Below are 20,187 nucleotides of genomic sequence, written 5' to 3'. Positions count from 1 at the left end.
TTTTATCGTATTGGACAATTGATGTATTTTTCATTAGGCCACTACTACAGACACAAACACACACACACACACACACAGTGAAAGCATGGTGTCTTTAAATGATGAATGTAAGGAACCTATATGCAAACAGCAGCAGGGTTCAGTTTAACATAGACAGATCTCAATGTCACTGCAGTTCATGTCGCATGTTCTTCAGGTCACTTAAAATCCCTTTTTCTATGTTTGTTTTAAAAATAATTTTCTGAGGCATTGTCTATAAATCTACATGTTCAAGGCTGTAGGTTAAATGTCTTTTATTTTCTATAGCTTACCGTGTTCACAAGTTTGATGTAGGTACACAATTTAGGTACTGTATGAGGCAAGGCCGCCATTAAATGTTTGCTGTAATATTTTAAAATATTTTAAATGTCCGGTGAATATAATTTAGCGCCAATTAGCGTGAAGTTGAGAATTGCAACCAATGGCTCACTCCAACCCTTCCCTTTGAAGCACTATGGTGGCTGACACAGGACTCAGATTTGGTCATGTTTTCACTTCTTTGCCGTGGGAGATAATGAATAATGAGTTTGTCCGTTTAGAGCAAATTTTTGTGTTTCCTCTACATTTCAAAATGGCTGCTCTCCACCGACGTGCACGCAAACATTGGCGTATGATATGCACGCACAATTGAACTTTAGCGTACAGATTACACAATATTGCAACAATGTGGTATATTTATACTTATACACAGAACAATGAGAACGGATAGGTAGAAGCATGGTGAATTCCATGAAAGGTGACCCGTGGTGTAATAAAAACAAAAATGCTTAATTTTGTTTATTATAAAGTGCATGCAACATTTTTCATTTTTATTAATCTTTTTAACTTTTTTATCCCACAATAAAGTAATGTCGCATTGAAAAAAACAGTCAGTTGATTTCAGACAATCTCCCTTCTGAACATCTCTTACTGAATAAAAAGAAACTGAACTCTCTTGCACTTTTGCACTTCCACCCTTAACCACTCTCTCGACCTGCTGGGCCCCTGAGAGATGCAGAATCTGGAGAGTCAGAAACCTTGAAACTCAACCTGCCTGCAGCAGTGTGCATGACTCAAACACTGCCGGAAACTACATAAGAGCAAATAAAGTTAGGTAAAAAGGACAGAACGTTACATGCAAATTACCAGAGATGTTTATAACCGGGGTGTGAGTCTGTGAAGGGTTTCTTGAGCTTGGGAAACTCGTTACCATACAAACAGGAAGTGACACGTTGGCCAGTCGCAAGGTCCAGAGTACTGCATAAGTTAGAGGGAAGATTGTGCTACAAAAAGATTTTAATTGTCCATATTTTTTCAATAACAAACCATTTTGAAGTAAGAAACCATGGCTAGCGTTGTAAGTGGACTTCAGGGGAAAACACTAAATGCTGCAAAGCTGTGGGATACGGTCAATTAAAATAGAAAGATTATGTGTGTGTCTGCGTCGAGCGTATAGAGCAACATCAGAGACAGGGAAGAAAGGGGTAGCAGGTGAGGTTGAAGATGAGATGAATGGAGAGAGAAATACAGTGTGACATCCCATTTGTGTAAGCATGCGTGCCTGAGAGAGCGCTCACCCTGTACTTAATGAAGACAGCAGTAGTAAGAGAAAGAGAGAAAGGCAATTCAAAGAGAAAACAGCCCTATTAGACGACTATCAGGTCTCCAACAGACAACAGCGCTCCAGTACACAAGCATTCCCCATGAGATCCGAGTCTACTAATATTCTCTTATATTCCCTGATGGTCCCACTATAGTCTGAGTTGTTTGCACATAATCATATAGAATATGTGACAATAAACTGTAATGTTGCCATATATTTTATTTGAGACTGGGGCATGTTGTCACACAGATAGTTATAAGACACAGGAGGTGCCAAAAGTCACATTTATAAATACATTTAGCATACATTTTATGAATTGCACAGCCCTCAAAGGATCAATTCGACTAGATATGTTACTTTCGAATCCAGAATCCATTTTGAAATGTTAAAAAAGTGAATTTTTCATAAATTCATAAAAGGTCCAAAAGTTAACTGTTGTTGAAGAATATAATTTTATACAACTCACGCAATCATTTTTCCTGGGGAATCACAAAGATCTAAAGGTTGGAATCCTGTAAAATATTAATTGTAGAAACAAAGTGTGACAACTAGTTACTCCGTTCCACAGCAGGGTAAATATAAATAAGATATTGTTGTTGAAGAAGTAAAGCGTTTTCTTTACGCAAGAAACATCTCTAAAATGTTCTTTTTTATATATATTTGAGTTCTGAGACATTTGAGACCGAAGGGCTAGCATTTTCATGCACTTATTTCCCTGTACAAACAGTAGCATTTCATCTTTTATTAATTAGATTTAGGCCAAATTTTACAACAGAAAAACTGAGCACCCATAGAGATACAACTACGTTGTAACATGTTGATCAAAGCCGCTTTAAAGGGGCTGCGTGCTGTACTCCTGTCACTAATGTTAAACTAAAGAACAAAAGAAAGAAGTTGAGAATTATTTTTTTGAGAACTTCATTCAATTTCTGTATATAAATCTAAAGCGTTTGAGACTAATTTCGCATTAAGATGTGACCAATAAAAAGGGGGCGGGTGCACTTTTTTCCGTTTCAGCACTTTTTTTCCTTTTTTTTTAAAGTTCTGTGCGCGGCCCTGATTTGAAGTGACAGCTAGGAAATGTGATTATGAGAAGAAAAGATAAATATGAATATGTGAGTGCATATGTATAAAATAAAACAAACATTGAAATAAAACTGTGAGCTCGGTATTACGATACACAAACATCTGTCAGGTTGACATAATGTAGTTTATAGAGCGAGTCTGTTTTGTGCTCGAGCTTCTATTCATCTGAGTGACAAATGTAGGGGTGAGAGACACATTTATTATTAAACCCTGTGAAGACACACAATCAATATGCAAGCGTCCTTTATCACAGATGACACAGATGAAACTGACAATGATGGATAAACGTATTGACGTACAGCATGTTTTTATTCTGTAAATATACAGTCAAGTCAAATTGAAGAACTACATTTCAGTCAGACAGTTTTTTGTCATTTTAAAATTAGTTCACACCTGAATGATATTAAAAAGTGGTCTGCATGGTAATTCACATATACTCTAACACTACAACCTCATAAGACAGATCATATATGTAGAATGCAATGTTTTAAATGGTATAATAGCAAGAAAGAGTGATTTAGAAACCAAACATATCCCGCTCACCACCCAGGACCGGGCTGGTCCTGCATTTGTGGTGGGAGTTATCTGTTATTTATTCTGTTTAGGGTAGATTGAGATCTACTTTTTTACTGAACTTTATTGCATTGTTTGTTTGCTTAACAAAAGCACACGTGAACATCATGATGCAAAGAAACCAGCCGCGCTGCCAATTTCCATTTCCTGTCTCTGACCTCTAAAGACCTCCAGAGTTTCCACCTGCAGCTTCTCTACGTGTTTATCTCTGACAACAACGTCATGCTTTCTCAGACTTTTATTGTAAATGTCAAAATCAACCACAAAATAAATGCATTTTAGAAATATAAAAAATAACTCATAGCTGTATATGTTGAAAAATAAATATTCGACACTGATAGATAATGTAAGCGGTGTGTTTTGCACGCAGTTGCATTGCTGATTTGTGTTTCAGCATGAAATGTTTTTTCAGTCAACATAAAAGTTTTGACTGATAGTAAAAAAAGAGAATAACAATAAGTAAACAAGAACTAATAAAACACGTTTTACATGCAGTGAGATTCAAATCTTTGAGCTCAAACATTTCCACTGTATTTTTGCCCTGTAGTTTAAACTATTTACAAATATTTTCCGGAGAGAGAATGAGAGAAAGACAGATAATATACAAGTCAACGATTTAAAAATACTTTTATGGTTGTCATTGGTCTTGAGTGCTCTGTACATCGAAGTAAGACCAGTAAACAGGAACTTGATACTGTAAAGAGATAGAACTTCAATCAAACTCTTATCATCTGAAATATGGATGTATCATGTAATAATGAAAAGGTTTCATCAGAATTGCGTGGGAATTTTGAGATGTCATATAAGAACGCGGATAAGAAACAAAGCAGGCATTAAACCGCATCAGTTAAGTCAGAATCTCAGATCTCATGCTGGGATTACAAATGTTGCTCAGATATTGTACATTATGACATCATGTCAGAAATAAAGAGGGGCATTCAATATTATTTACAGAAAATTGAAGAAAAATATATTGTTATGATCTATTTTTATTCTTAAGACCCACTCGCACTAAAGACAACCTAAAGATATTTTTCAATTATTCTAAATGTAATAGAATAGCACAGTCCACACTACAACACTAACTATATCAATACCGATTTCATTGTGATTGCTTTTATTGTGATTGCATTTTTTTTCTATGTAGTCTTTTCAACATTTTTGTATATGTTAACTCTACACTTCAATTTTATCCTCGAATGGGTGTGTTCATGAGAGATGCCGCTTACCCATTGGAGGGACCCTCGTGATGAGCCTGAGTTAAGCTCCACCTCCTCGTGGTTTTCATGCTCCTCCCCTTCACTGTGAGGCGTCTGGCGAATGACCACTCGATCTGCAGAGAGGCAAATAAAGGGACTTAAGGGCATTTGTGTGTTTTTGTAGGGTAAATCTGTCTGATAACATGACCTTCCACACAACCTTCAAAAATGTTATATTTTTAAAAGGGAAAACATCGATTGTGACTTGCTTATTTGCAAATAAGACTCTCTGAACCTTGCAGGTAACAGTTATGTTAAGAGTGATTGTTGCTGACAGGTCTGATTCTGAACAGCTCATGTGTGTTTGCTCTTCCTGTGCAGGCGGCCACACACATTCAATATCTGACAAGGTTAGACATTAAAGACTGCTCATACTGAAAGATTTCCGAGTGGGCTACATTATTGTTCATGTTACTTGCAATTGCATCATGCACTGTAAGTCAAAAAGTGACACGCTTGTTTGTTTTAGACTATCTAATGTTTTCTGTCTGTTTGGTCTGCTAAAAAATTGCTAAATCCCATTTTTAAACCTAATTCAACCCAGCATTGGGTCATAGAATGGACAAACCCAACCATGGGGTTATAATTTAACCTATGCTGGGTTATTTTAAATATAAGTATTTTCTGGGTTAACCCTACGGTAGGTTACACAATACATGGGTACATACACAATAAATACATTTAAAAAACCTGTTGAGATAAAGCAATGTTGTAGACTTTCATCAGACACAAGATAGGCTACTTCTGGGATGTGTGTATGTCTAAGATCTTAAATGAAGCATACCTGTATTTTTACAGTAGTTTCTCATTCTACACACAGTAAAGACTAAGCAGATGGTCAGCAGGCAAACAACAGCCGCCAGAGACAAATACAGGTTAAGACTTGGAGCTGATTTTTGGTCTTTTCCTTCGGTGGAATTGGATAGAAAGTCTGTATCACATTAGCAAATAAATTATACATCTGATAGGATGACTGCAATTGTATTACTTCATATGGTATAAGTAAATAAGTGACCATTGAGGAAAAAGCCAACCTTTAGTTCTTGTTGTTGTTGCGTTGATCCCTTGTCCTTCTTTAATGATACTTAAGATGGTTTTATTTCCCAGGACTTCAGTCAGTACTGGTATGTCTTTGGTCACTTTACACACATATTCTCCTGTATCATTAGAAGTAATGTTTGCCATGTGTAGAGTAGAACAGTTCTGTGATATCTGGATTTCTGCTGAAACTTTTGAGTCCTTTTTGAACCAAACAACTTTGACATTAGATATTTCCTTTGTGATTTGAGTCCAGCAGCAGGTGATATTAGCAGATTCTCCCTCATTCACAGCAATGTTGTCTGGACTCTGAATCACAGATATCCTCTCATGCAAACCTGTGACTGAAAACACAATAACACACATAATGGTTTGTAGCTGATTCAGACAGCGCCGTAATCCAGATTTGTTAAAAATATCATGACAAAAGATTTTCTCCATAATGTTCATATTGTAGAATTTGTTATGATGTGATTCTATAATTTCGGTAAATTACTTGTTAGCAAACTGGCTCCTACATGCGTGAATTAAATATTAACAGTTAAACACAATTGTATGTATACAACTCGCTGCAGAAGACATTCAGAAGTACCAACTCTTTCAATGGTTTTTTCTAATGTCTTTTTTTAAAAGTTGTATATTTCGAACATTTTCAAAGCATTAGTAATTTTACCATGTATGTACTGTACACTTACGCTGGTTTCAGACTTAAAACTTTGAATATCATGGGAATAGAATTTTAATGTTAGTTTTCTCAATAGTACATTTAATGGATTTAATGGTTAAATGGGAATTGTATTGCTTTTAATAAAAACTATAATGGTGCGGTATGTGATGTATTTTCTATTGGTCAAATGTTGGAAAATGAAACATTTCAGCGAGGATGTACATCAAAATTTGTCTTGACATTAAATTTGAAGCATCATTTTGTAGGCCATAAAGATGAAGATTACTTAATTGAGCCAAAAGTGATCCGGATTTTACTACAGTCAGTTTTAAACATCTTAATAACAGTTTCATTTTCTGCTTGACTTACAGCGTAAGACATTTAGGTGTTTATAAACGCAGCAAATACTGTTAAGTATCTACAGTATGTATCTATATTATGTTAAGCTATCTAGCACATCAGAAGTGACATTATAATTAACTACAAACTACGGCTAATTATTCTGTACGGACATCATGAAAACAATAAAAACATTCAACATTTACATGAGCAATAAACAAAACAACATTCGTACGAATGAAGTTGTCTCTTTAGACAACTATTAGTAACATTCATTCACAAAACATGACAAAAATCTCCGAACACAGGAAGAATTCATTCTCACATTACTACAACGATTTGATACTAATCCTGTATTATTATATCAAATATCTTGTATTATCTCTGAGGCTTTTTCTTACCTCTAAAACAAAGCCATGACATGAGAAGCCCACATATGATTTTAGAGGAACGCTTCATTTCTGTGTGTCTGTTCAATGAGTGAACTTTGTATTACTCCTCCGACACACTTATGTGTGTTTCACTTATGAAACATCCTCAGCTTTACTCTGACCCCCCCCGCCCTCATCTAATTGTCACAGCAGCAGTCTCAGTTTACCGCAGCACTGGTCTCTTACTCTTTCCTCCGCCCCCGGACACTGTCATATACACCATAAACACACAACACAGAGATTTTATGCACAGCCAAGTCATACTTTTATTATTATAATACCATTTGAATATTATTTAAACGATCGGATTCTGTATATATATAACCTTTGCTTTGCAAACCGCATTAAACTGCAACAGAGTGACATACAGGAAGTGACATCACAGATCTGATAAGCCGGTGTCACAGAGCTGAAACAATGCTTCTACCCACAAGAGAAGCAGCACCTTCTTCACTATTACATGTTACACCCATCACATCTTCAATGTCCAGAAGTACAAATAGATGTTTTCTGTTGCCTTTCCGGATTCCTCTGTGGTGTTACCTTCTTCCTCTTCAAAACAGATGTTCACAACACCAGTGTCATTTCTGCATTTGTTATTCTGTTCAGATATGAGAATGCCACCGGCAGATGGAAATGTCACACAAATCACTCATGGATCATCTAAAATCTTTAAATTCACAATCTAAGCGGATGTAACCTTAAATTATAAGACAAAACTTTAGAACAATAAGACAAACTTAATTATAGCTTATTCTAATAAACATTAATAAATCAAATTATAAATTCATTTAAAGTCACAATATGTAAATGTGGAGCGCTAGATGGTGCACTTTCAAAACAACAACAAAAGGCAAAGCTAAATGACGTCATGTAGGAGAGTGGAATTATGGACATGTTGTTTTTCAGAGGCGTATGGAGATCGCCCATCATGTTCACGGACGAGGTACTGAATTTATTTTATTTTATCTCATTGTAATGAATTAGCTTGCAAGAAACGTGCAATGTAATGCTACGTTAGCCCAAGAATTATATCGGACTATGTCAATTGATTTGGTAGCGTAATGCTACACAGTTTTAAAGTGTTTAAACAGTCAGTCTTCGTTCTAAAAGTAAACTACTTTTACCCATTTTTGGGTTTCCTTTACTCGCCAAAAAGTCACCGTGATCCAGAATAACAGAACAACAGATGCTGAGTCCCAGGTACTTGCGAAGCAACGGATGTTAAGTCACTGTTATGCGACAAATACAAGGGAGACAAGGGACGGGCCATTATTTTAAATGGATTTCAAATGGATTTGCACATTATTGGGAACATTCGGGATAATGTAAGTACAACTAAATGAAATATATTACACTGTGCATGCGATTTTTCACAACAACATTCTTTCATATTGTGGCTTTAAGATTATTAAGTGAGGGTATTCTTAGAATTAAAACCAGCTTCATGTTTTTCAGTAAATTACATTAATATTTAATATTGTACATGCATGTTTACATAAGCATTAAAAATATACTGGTTTTGATTTAATAAAAAGCCAATCACCTTATATACACTCACAAATCAAACTGATAGCATCTATTCTTGAAATCAGTCAGCCATTCGGCTCGCATGCTCACTATTCTTAGGGTGCGTTCACATTTGTAGTTCGGTTCTTTTAGTCTGGACCATAATAGAAAAAAAGAAATTTAGTCCTGGTTTAGCTTAACTTTCAAAACAGCGGTTTAACAGCAAACCTAAAGATATCGAAACTAACAGGTAATCACTCCTTTTATATTACCGAATCACTTTCCGTGTTGGGTTCATATTTCATTTGAACTGCCCCAGAGTTCCTTTGAAAGTGGACTGAAACCCATATTTCCAGCGGCCTCGGTCCACTTGTTTGGTGCGCACCAGGGTTAAGGTGGCAGAGTTCAAATACAGGACTCAGTGGCAGCGTTCACACTTACACAAATAATCTGCATTAACAGAGCAATCACACCAGAGTTCGTTTAAATTGAACCAAGCATGGCATATGTGAACACACCCTTACCCTGTACGTTATAATCAATGATTTAATATAAGTTCAAAGAAATGGAGGGATAGGAAATGGAGGGAAGGTGGGAGTGAACAAGGTAGAAGTGTACAAGGTGGGACGGAGTTCCATCTCAGAATATAGAGGACTCCCATCCTATAGCCGCCAAACGCAATGCACATCATAAATAAAGTGACAATGTCTGTATCTAAGATTTAAAAATGTCCCACTAGTGAATCTATTTCTAGCACTGAATATAATATTTTGATTTTTACAATTAAATATAATATTTGTTTATTTGTGCAGCATAGAAACATGCAGTACCAAATCATGCAACAATGTGTAAAACATCTAGATCTTGTTTGTAAATCTTGAAATGTGCATAATGGATATCTGTAAATTTGTACTCACAGATGTTTACTGGGACCACTGAGTGCGAGTCAGAGCATTGTTCGTAAAACAGGAGATGAATTAGAAAGAAATAACAATATTTCAGTAAACTGTAATGGTATTGTGTGAATTAGTGTGACAATGTGATCTCATCTGCAATGACATGAATTTGAATGACACGGAAGATGGTGTTATTTCTCTTTAGTGGTATGAATAAATAAGTGAATGTCGAGGAAGAATCTCACCTTGAGTTGGTGGTGTAATGCTTCCTTGTCCTTCTTCAATGATACTTAAGATGGTTTTATTTCCCAGGCCTTCAGTCAGTACTGGTACGTCTTTGGTCACTTTACACACATATTCTCCTGTATCATTAGAAGTAATGTTTGCCATGTGTAGAGTAGAACAGTTCTGTGATGGAGAGTCTTTGTATATCTGGATTTCTTCTGAAACTTTTGTGACATCTTTTAACCAAACAACTTTGACATTAGATATTTCCTTTGTGATTTGAGTCCAGCAGCAGGTGATATCAGCAGATTCTCCCTCATTCACAGCAATGTTGTCTGGACTCTGAATCACAGATATTCTCTCATCCAAACCTGTGACTGAGCAAAACAATTAAAAATGACTTTTTTGCCATTGTTGGTTTTCTAAATGTTCAAAGCAATGCAAACCTGAGGGATATAATATGAACAAATAATTTAACATACTGTATAGGCCGGGAGTGTATTGTACTCTAAGAATCACACAATACACATCAATTTACTTAGAGATATAAAGGGAACAAAAAAGTCAAGGACATTTTGAAAATGACATTTGTTAGAAAAACACATGTAAAATTGTAATACCACAAATGTTGCCAAATACGATTAGCCTACTTGATTAAATTAAAATTTTTAATGTTGCAAATTTAAGCACGTATATGTGTTGATGGCGCTTACCTCTGAAACAAAGGACGGACAAAATGAGACCACAGATAAGAACGGAGGAAAATTGCATCTTGATCATCTGATGCCGATATAAACTATTACCCTATATACATACACAGCCGAAACACACACAGAAACACGACTTCCTAAGCTCACTGACTGTGTGGCCGGGTGCTTTTACTTGATGTAATAATTTCCGTTTCACCCACAATTCTTTGCAACATTTTAAATGTGCACATTATTATTTTGGAATAGATACAGCTTTTCATATTACATTTAAAGCCCCCATTTTACAATATTCCTTTACTCAAAAAATAGATCATCATGGACCCACATCATTTCATTGTGTTAGAAGTGCACAGGTCATGGGTTGAATACCAATCTAACACCTATTGCTAAAAAATATATACATTTTTTACATTTGCCAGATGCTTTTATCCAAAGCGACTTACATTGCATTATCCTATACATTTATACATAGGTATCTGCAATCCCCTCGGATCCAACACACAACCTTGCGTTGTTAACGCAATGCTCTTACCACTGAGAAACAGGAAAGCTAAACCCTGACATGTTGTTCTAAATAAAGCTGTCAGCCAAATGCACAAATATACATGTTAAAGATTGAAGACCACAACAGTTATCTCTCACAACAATAAAACAGAGATATGCATATACATGTGATGTTTTTATTATTAAATAAATTGTATAATATTTACAACAGCTTCAATATGATAGCCTTTGATTTGCAACCCAAACACACTGCAGCCAAGCATACAGGAAGTGACATCACAGATCTGATAAACCAGTTGCTACAAAACTGAAACAATTCTAATGCCCACAAGAGAATCTGCGCTTCCTTCCCTGTTACATGTTATAACCGTCACATCTTCAGTGTCCAGAAGCACAACCGTCTCTTTTTTGCTTCCTCCTGTTTGTCTTTTTAATCTTCTGTTTTCTCAGCAGTTTCAAGTTTTTCTGTGATGTCACTCCCTTCCTCCACCACAGAATCTTCAGCATAATTTCTGCGTTTATATTCTGATTCCAGGTCTTCTTCTGGTTTTTCTACTGCAGGTTAAAGAAGGTCAGCGAGATCTCCAAGAGATACTTTACCCAAAATTTGTTATTCTTTCATCATTTTCTCACCTACAAGTTGATACATTTCTTAGTTCTGATGAACACAGACAAAGATATTTTGAATAATGCTATAACCAAACAGATCTCAACAGTAGGAAAACAATGGTAGTCAAAGCCAAGCCCACATAGGCACATAGCCAGAGCAGTACAGAGCAACAAGAGTCAAAACCAGCAGATATAGCACTACAGAGCCAGAGCAGCACGTCACTAGCAAACAGGATATGAAGAATAAGTGAGAATGAAATCAATTGTAGACTTTAGGTTTAAATGACGACTCGGGCTTTGATCCCGTGACCTCTTGTACCCAAGGCATGCAGTTTATCTGGTTGTGCCACTCAGTTGACTTGCTTGTTAAAATAGTTACATCCAGTCAGACTAGTTTAACACAAGAAAGATACAATGTCACATCGCCCAACTTTATATCTTATGAGCGCTTTGTGGCGATGTCTTGAAACTTCTAGTGTACGTAATAGGGACTGTAATTTGGTGATGTGTCAAATTTGGGGTCGATATTTCAGATTACAAAATCGAATCAAACGACCCAGCATGACACGTGGAATACGCAGACACAGAGATCACGCATTTCTGACAAACATTTCAAAAGTTACGAGCAAAAATAGCCATTTTTGAAATACTTGTTGGCGCTATAGAAGACCGCTACTGTAATGAGTCTCTATGTAACGCATGGAATACGATAAGCGTGATGAGTGCATAACATATGCAGAATAGAATTTCTGTAGATCAATGGGTTCAAAAGTTAAAGTCATGTGAGGAGTCATTTTTGAACAGCTGGTAGCGCTATAGAGGGAGTGCTAAAGCCCCCATACTTGCTCACATGACTATTGATGACCACCATTACGAGTGTGCCAAATTTCATCATTTTCTTACTTACGGTTCATAGAAATCTTGCCTTAGACTAGGGGCTGGGCTCCAATAAAGTAATGTTTCCTACTATGATAGTCAACGGGTGTTGAGATCTGTTTGGTATCCCAAATATCTTTCTCTGTGTTCATCAGAACAAAGACATTTTAACAGATTTGGAAGGCGAGTAAATGATGACAGAATTACATTTTTGAGTGAAGTATCACTTCAAGATTTCAGCATGTACAGCTGTAAGACGTTGCAATGAATTTGATGGTTGGTTCAACCAACGACATTACAAAAACAGCGTGTCTATGGACATTGTATGCTCAAGTAAATGTACAGTGAGTTTTGTGTTTGCCGTGTTTAACAGTTACCTGCTTTTGCTGGGATGGCCCTCTTATATCTGTTCAGGTAAAATAAGGCCGCCAGCAGACATATGAAGGGCAAAAATCTGAAAATGCCAATGACTACAAAGTCCAGCAAATCACCTGCGCAGAAAAAAAAACTAATCTTACACTTTTACTGTTACCAACCCACGCAAGTCTTTTTATCACACTATACGAAGCAATACGAAGAAGATGAAGATGACGATGAAAATTAACCAATATATACATTTATTCCAAATAATTCCCAGAATAAACGAATGAGCGTGCACAAACAATTTAACTTATGAAAATACAGGGCTTAAATACACAATGAAAGTTATCATGGAGAACAGAAACAGGTGTGAACTCATAAACAACCACAGAAATGAATGATAGAACACAGGCAAACGGGAACATAGAATAAACCAAAACAGAACAGAACACAACTGTTACACTTATGTGGCCTTTATCACGAAGCCAGTTTCGTTTTTTATCCCAGGTAAATTCGCGTTTAGTTAGAGCATACTCCATGTTTTCAGACTCAAGAAGGTGGATTGGTTTCGTCGCCATGGTAACAAGGCATTCTGGATCGCAAACCAAGACTGGACCAATCAGCTCTGAGAAAAGTGACGTATATCTGACGCAGTGAAGGGAAGCCACTTCCCATATGTGTCTCGCTCCAAATTAAAAAAAGTTTTAAGATGTATTGACAAAGTATTTATTTGTACTGTATATTTACATGTATTGGTAATAATTCAAAACACATTCATATAATTATAATATGAGTTGATAACTCATGTTTCTTAATTAATATTAAACATAGCCTTTAAATTAATATAACTATATTCGTATAAAAACGTTTATATATAAAGCACTTTAAAGTAATGAAGCATGCATATTATCTTGGGATCTTATTGTAAATCTATAAATCATTTAAATTCAGTTGATTCTGTTTTGGTATAGTCAGTAGATGCCTTCTCAAACTTTCACTGCAGCAGTGTTTATTCCTGCATTGTAAATGTGTTTCATTTTTTTCATACTGTTTCAATACAAAATTGAATCATATTTATACGTAATCCTACTGCTTTCATTTGAAGAATCCACTGAATGTCCATCCAAAGAAGTCTCATCTTTTGGATTAGTCTTCGGGTTGTCTGATACAAGTGGCTTTTCTTCTAAAAGAAAATATAATTCACACGGATGACAGCTCAATCTAAAACTTTACATGCATAAATCTATTTGTTATGATTTGAAATTTAAATGCATTATGTAATCCGTCAGCCATTCGATCATGGAGCAAATTGATAGGTCATTTGTAATCTTTAAAACAATGAGCTTGCATTCTCTCTGTGCCCAATACATTATAATCTACTTTAAAATATAACTTTTTGATATTACACATGCGCAGAAACATGTCTATATGTCTGCAGTAGTAAATCATACAGCAGCGGTGTAAGCATATCTACACCTTGTCCCATCCACTAACATGCAAACAGTTTATATCAAGATTTGTCATCCTGAAATTGTAATAATAAATCAGTGGTCGCTATTGTTTGATCAATAAAATTATTTGCAGTAACACTTTGAATACTCACTGAATTTTGGGACATAGCTGTTTACTGTGATCATTGAAAGTGTATCGGAAATTAAATGAACACTGTCTGTAAAACAGGAAATAAGTTGAATAATTGTTGAATAAATGTATATTCAAGAATAAAGGAACTGTAATGGTATAATGGAGTTGAATAAGCATACAGTATTCTGTATTCTGGAGGAAGAATCTCACCTTTAGTTGTTGTTGTTGTTGCGTTGATCCCTTGTCGATCTTTAATGATCCTTAAGATGGTTTTATTTCCCAGGACTTCAGTCAGTATTGGTATGTCTTTGGTCACTTTACACACATATTCTCCTTTATCATCAGAAGTAATGTTTGCCATGTGTAGAGTAGAACAGTTCTGTGATGGAGATTCTTGGTATATCTGGATTTCTGCTGAAACTTTTGAGTCATTTTTGAACCAAAAAACTTTGACATTAGATATTTCCTTTGTGATTTGAGTCCAGCAGCAGGTGATTTCAGCAGATTCTCCCTCATTCACAGCAATGTTGTCTGGACTCTGAATCACAGATATCCTCTCATGCAAACCTGTGGCTTCATAGCAGTTTTAGTTTTAGTGCTTTTTACAATATTGCAAAGCAGCTTTATGGGAAAAATTATTCAATTAATCAGTAAGAGATACAAACTATAAAAAGTCACTTAATTTCCAATAACATTTGTTATATAAATAATACTAAAATAATAACAAGAATAGAAATATCAAAGTACTAAAAAGACAAAAAGATTGACCCTTTATGTGCTACACCCTCCATGGGGCGTATTTAATTAATAATTTATAAAACTATTGACCAATGTGAACATTTTGTTATTTTTATGAATGACACATGTGATAAAACACAAATATTAAGCGTCATGCAGACCTCTAAAGATTCTGTTAGCCGTCAATCCGACAGCTATATAACCAACGATTCACACGGCTTAAAAAACGATTTCTTCATGTTTTAATATCAAATTCAATCAGTAGTCAATCCATTATATACATACAACAAACACAAAACGCATTTTTTTTCTCTTGCTGTATGGTTGCTCAACGACAAGCCAGCTGATGTTTTCGAGGATGTTCTATCGGTTGTTTTTAAGCAGATGTTTAGACTGGATGTGGCACTTACCTCTGGAACAAAAGCAGGACAAGACGAGACCACAGAGCACAACGAGGTTAAAATTCATCCTGAACATCTGAGGACAAACTAAACTATCATCATGTTATTGACAAACCCGCTCGCAATAGAACACACAGACCGAAAACAGAAAACATGACTTCCTTGAACGACACAAAGGCTGTCTTCTGGTCAATCTCAATAAACAATGACGATTGTTACCCATAATTCACATTTTTTTAATAAGTACATTATCACTATTAAATCTAGTTTAATGTAACTTTTTTATTAAATGGAAAGAAGCACTTTTTAAATATAAAGGGACCTAAAAAAAGTTTTTTGGTCTGGTTTAATAAGAATCTTCCACAAAACCTTTCTGTTGCACAAAAGGATATTTGTAATGGAAAAAAGATATCCAGTTGAATTAAGCGTTGTTCTTCCGTGGCGTTACTGTAAAGAACGTTTTAGAGAATTTTTATTTGTAGGCCTGTGGATTTCCTGTAAAACAACAAAATGTATATTTTTGTAAAATATAACATTATTATTATCATTATTTTAATAATCACAAAAGAGGAAATAGAATAAAATATATTTTTTACCCATAATGCATTTTCTGTTTTAACACATGTCTCCTGAGACACATTTAGTATGTCGTAATACTCATGATTCATTGCTTTTATACATTTTTCACATTATCGTTTCGTTAATTAACTTGATGCTGACCTTCACAAAGACTCTCTTACATCTAAACAACTATGTGCTTCTCTCAGAAAGGAAACTAGGATGTGGTTTGTTTGGTTTTGACCCTGTAGCATATAGCTGTGGTTCTTAGAAAAGAAAAAATTTCAATCTGTTCTCTCATTTATCAAAACAAATTCACACCGACAATAGCATCTTCGATAATCTTTCTAATCTGAGTTTCACAAATCATCACCAATCCACATCATTTCAGTGTTTCACATTGTGTTAGCAGCACAAAAGTCATGGGTTCAATTCCAAGAACTTTAGATAAAAGTGTCTGCCACATGCATAAATGTAATCTACACATGACTACATCAACACCCATGAGCTCTCATTTTGTGTGCCTGTTTTTTTTAGCATGTTAAGAGCATTTTCTTAAAGTATGGAGAGGAAGTGGTCACAACAGTATCTTGCATAAACAGGAAGGCCGAGATGAGACAAACTGGCCGCACTGACTAGAGATCGATGTTGGGCTTTTGTGGTTACATTGCCATGGCAAATGACTGACAGGAAGTCAAACCAAAATGTATTAACCCATCGAAATGTGTCTCTCTGGGTAGTGCCCATATGTGCTTGCATAGCAAATCAATAGCTGTTCACATATACAAAGTACATTGTTGTATATAAAGTCCAACCATGTTTAGAACAGAGTATATATTTATAGTATATTAAGCCTTATTCCACTTGCATTATTGTATACTTCAAATAATGACTTACAGTATTACAGAATTGTAAATGTTACATATATATCATGATTGAAGTACTTTGACACCTTTCATATCTTTGTGTCTCTCATAGGTAAAAACTAATATGCTGAATGTTCAGTTCAATATAACCGTTCAATGTTTGTCAGTATTATCTGGACGACAAATTAATGCAGGATCTCTGCTATCCACACAGTGATGTAACATTTGTTTTCTGACAGTGAAGAGTAGATGCAGGAAAACCGGAGTATCATGTTCTCATCTTCAAGTCAAGAGCCTTCAAGAACATATAGCCTTATTCACCTGCCAGCACACTGTCTCCTAGCAACCGCAGAGAGAGAGAGAGAGCGAGAGAGGGAGAGAGAGAGAAAGAGAGATTGATTGATTCTAACACTATTGGGTGTCTGATCATGTCAGTTAAATGGTAGGTAATTGAATTTTGTTTCTACGAAGCATTCTTAAGTCTGACGCTTCACCCATATCAATCCCTTGTGACGTTTACGCTCATGTCTCGCATCTAGAGTGACGCTCACCTTAACAGACACTTAAGCAGCGATATTTTAATTCAATTCGGTTCTGAAAGACCTTTTCAATATGACTAATGATCATGTGACTCTATAACCCTCAGTTTTGACAGAATGACATATCTGATCGCATATAAAAAAGAACTATTAAACAGAAGGATAAATCGCCACACTTATTCTGTAAGGCAACATTGAAAAAATCATTTGATTTAAGTCATGTTCGTGATAAATGTTGCTACAGAGGTCCCATTTAGGTTCTGGTAGGAAACACCCCAATTTTACAATTCCATCAATTGTCTCGCCTTACATTTCGGGGAGTTACAAAGGCAAATGCCATATTGACTTGATCTCTCACGCCTCTTCTTCTGGTAAAAACATTTATTTTTCCTGAATTCTGAGAAAGTGTTTTTTATTCATTCACATGGGGAGTAAACCTTCCTGTGGACTTTTTGAGAAGCAGAAAATCTACTTTGGGAAAGAAAGTGGATTTTGTTCTTAATCCTTTGTGAAAGGTGAAGTCTACGGAGAGGTGTGAATCAACATCACGCTTAAGTTAAATGGACAGCGTTAATCTCACAACAGCGGTTCCTGGAGACACGCGACTGATGCAAAAGTCATCACGTGTTATGGGATTGTGAGTAGTTACTAGGGGGTTGTTAACACATTTTGGTCCTTGACTCTGACTCTCTATTATCTTTACCTGGAAAAGTAAAATATCTTCAATGAAGTATCTTAATTTCTCTCTTTATTGTGTCAGTGATGTAAGGTAAAGACAAAGGCAGTTTTGCCATACATGACATTTTCAGTGAAGCGTGTACACACGCACTCACAAACACAGATGTTCTCATATGTGGTTATTTAGATTGTGTATTCCAGCTAAGTGCTGCTTTTAGTGTCACAACATTAATCACACTGTATACAGCAATTTCAAACACACACACACACACACACACACACACACACACACACACACACGCCTTAATGGCACAATAATGGCATATTCAGACACAAGCAGCATCAAATATTCATTACTGACATCTGCTCTCAAAAACAAGGAATATTACAGAAATAATTCACCTCGTAAATGAAAATGCTTTCATCATTTACTCGCCCTCGTGTCTTTCCAAACCATTTGACTTTCCTCTGTCGAATACAACAAATAAGAAATTCTGATAAAAGAAAACCAGTGTGACAGATGTTGTTTAACATGCAAGAATGGATGCAAAAGCTCTATAAGGTATCGTAAAAATGGCCCATATGCTTCATGCAAATTCAAAGTCACGTTTAAACCATACGACATCGTTGTGTACGAATCTTAAAGCAATATTTGTATAATAGGAGTAGAATGTAACTTGTGGCATTGGATTGATCAAGTTCTAAATTATTATTCATAAATCACACCAATCCGGTGTTAAAGTTCAACCGTCTGACTTTATCAACATTAGCAACAACCGCTCGCTGGAGAGGAGGGCTGTCAGTGAATAAGTACACACACACCATCCGTTTATGATGAGTACTGTCCCAATGGGACAGGTGTAGCGTTTCCCTGCCTCCAACTTTCATTCCTTTGGGAGTTAAATTCACATCAAATTTACGACTACCAGATTAGCAAAGTATGGATTAAACAAATCCATCAATAAACGATTATTAGAGCAGGAACGTCCACCTAAAAACTTTTAAAGATGCTCGCTGGCCAATTCTCTGTCCTGCTTTTTTACTGATTCAATTTTCTTTCCGTTGGGAGCGGGGAGAACATAAAACTTTACACCTATTCCTAATAATGTATGATTTTTTATAGAATGGTGAATTTAATAGGAAATATAATCGCATCAGAAGCGAAACAAAAGAGGCTTTTTTTATTTTGCGTTGGGGGTAAGGTGTAGTTAAAATGTAAATGATCGTGTCTCCAGCACTATGGAGAACAAAGACGGTAGAACAGTGTCCCCTGTTGGCAATACATACACAACAGCAAATGTTGTGTCTTTTTAATGGTTCATCAAACTGACTTTGGGTGTAAATTGTGGGAACCGGTGATGTGTTGAAACCAAACCATGAACAACCCAATTTACCATGTTTTAATCCAAAACAAAACATTGAAATATTTGATATAAAGGATAAAAGTAAAATATTGTGTAATACGGCGAAGTTTGGGAACACCAAATTTGAATCTGAATGTTAATGGAAAATCATTACAAAATGTCTCTATGTTGGGTTTTATTCCAGTATGATAGCGTTTAATTGGTTCCCATCTACCAGAAAATATCGCTCAATACATAACCAGTAGAGATCATATGCATACTAACAAGAACAAAAGTGTGATCTTACCCATAGGTTGTGAAGGGACACAATATCCCAGATACCAGTGCCAAACCTCACAGTGTTTTGATCTGAGCTCTCTCACACAAACATGCTTACTATCCACCATCCTACTCAGCAATAATTTTGTGCCTACTGACCAACCGTGTCTAATATGTCCTTCCCATAATTCCCTGATGTGTTTGTGAGGTTTGTGTTGTGTACTTGTGGTTTGACATAGAAAAACAAGTCAAAGTTCCAATGATTTATTTCCTTAGCAAGAGTGTGGAACTGGGAACTGAGTAAACGTGTTTGTAAAGTTTGCTTGAAACCAACTTTGGGGGACACAAAAGAAAACTTCTCTGCATGTTGTCAATGTGTGTCCAGGGTCGAATACACACAAAGATTAATTTATTCAACAAGCATATTAACAAACCCTCTGCTGAGTTTAAGGTGCCCTTGTAAAGGGGTGTGCAGGGACGTCCTGCCTGCAATAAATC

At 35.9% G+C, this 20,187-nt stretch overlaps 2 protein-coding genes across 4 annotated transcripts; both read right to left on the bottom strand.

Annotated features, from left to right (window-relative positions):
* Nucleotides 1-2,887: 2,887 nt before the first annotated feature.
* On the bottom strand, nt 2,888-10,502 carry LOC306911720 (cell adhesion molecule CEACAM2). Of its 2 annotated transcripts, XM_079487276.1 has the most exons (6): nt 10,358-10,502; nt 9,665-10,021; nt 5,574-5,921; nt 5,324-5,470; nt 4,510-4,613; nt 2,889-3,974 (listed from the first exon to the last, which is right to left on the bottom strand). In XM_079487276.1, the coding sequence occupies exons 1-6, from the start codon at nt 10,422-10,424 to the stop codon at nt 3,918-3,920; spliced, it is 1,080 nt and encodes a 359-aa protein (XP_079343402.1). In that variant the 5' UTR covers nt 10,425-10,502; the 3' UTR covers nt 2,889-3,917. The 2 variants fall into 2 exon arrangements, with proteins under 2 accessions (XP_079343403.1, XP_079343402.1); XM_079487277.1 differs by lacking the exons at nt 9,665-10,021; nt 10,358-10,502 and adding an exon at nt 6,985-7,168 and having other exon boundaries at nt 2,888-3,974.
* A 513-nt stretch (nt 10,503-11,015) lies between these two features.
* Nucleotides 11,016-16,178, bottom strand: LOC306911719 (uncharacterized protein). Of its 2 annotated transcripts, none has more exons than XM_079487275.1 (7): nt 16,023-16,178; nt 15,436-15,921; nt 14,498-14,854; nt 14,307-14,372; nt 13,794-13,886; nt 12,721-12,834; nt 11,016-11,413 (listed from the first exon to the last, which is right to left on the bottom strand). In XM_079487275.1, exons 2-7 carry the CDS (start codon nt 15,500-15,502, stop codon nt 11,289-11,291), a joined length of 822 nt encoding a protein of 273 aa, XP_079343401.1. In that variant the 5' UTR covers nt 15,503-15,921; nt 16,023-16,178; the 3' UTR covers nt 11,016-11,288. The 2 variants fall into 2 exon arrangements, with proteins under 2 accessions (XP_079343401.1, XP_079343400.1); XM_079487274.1 differs by having other exon boundaries at nt 11,017-11,413; nt 14,498-14,860; nt 16,023-16,170.
* Between the last annotated feature and the right edge of the window lie 4,009 nt (nt 16,179-20,187).

The sequence above is a fragment of the Barbatula barbatula genome (genome assembly GCF_947034865.1).
Source record: "Barbatula barbatula genome assembly, chromosome: 22".
Classification (NCBI taxonomy): Eukaryota; Metazoa; Chordata; class Actinopteri; order Cypriniformes; family Nemacheilidae; genus Barbatula; species Barbatula barbatula.
Note: the sequence above shows the minus strand (reverse complement) of the source record. Positions and strands in the feature narration are given on the sequence as shown.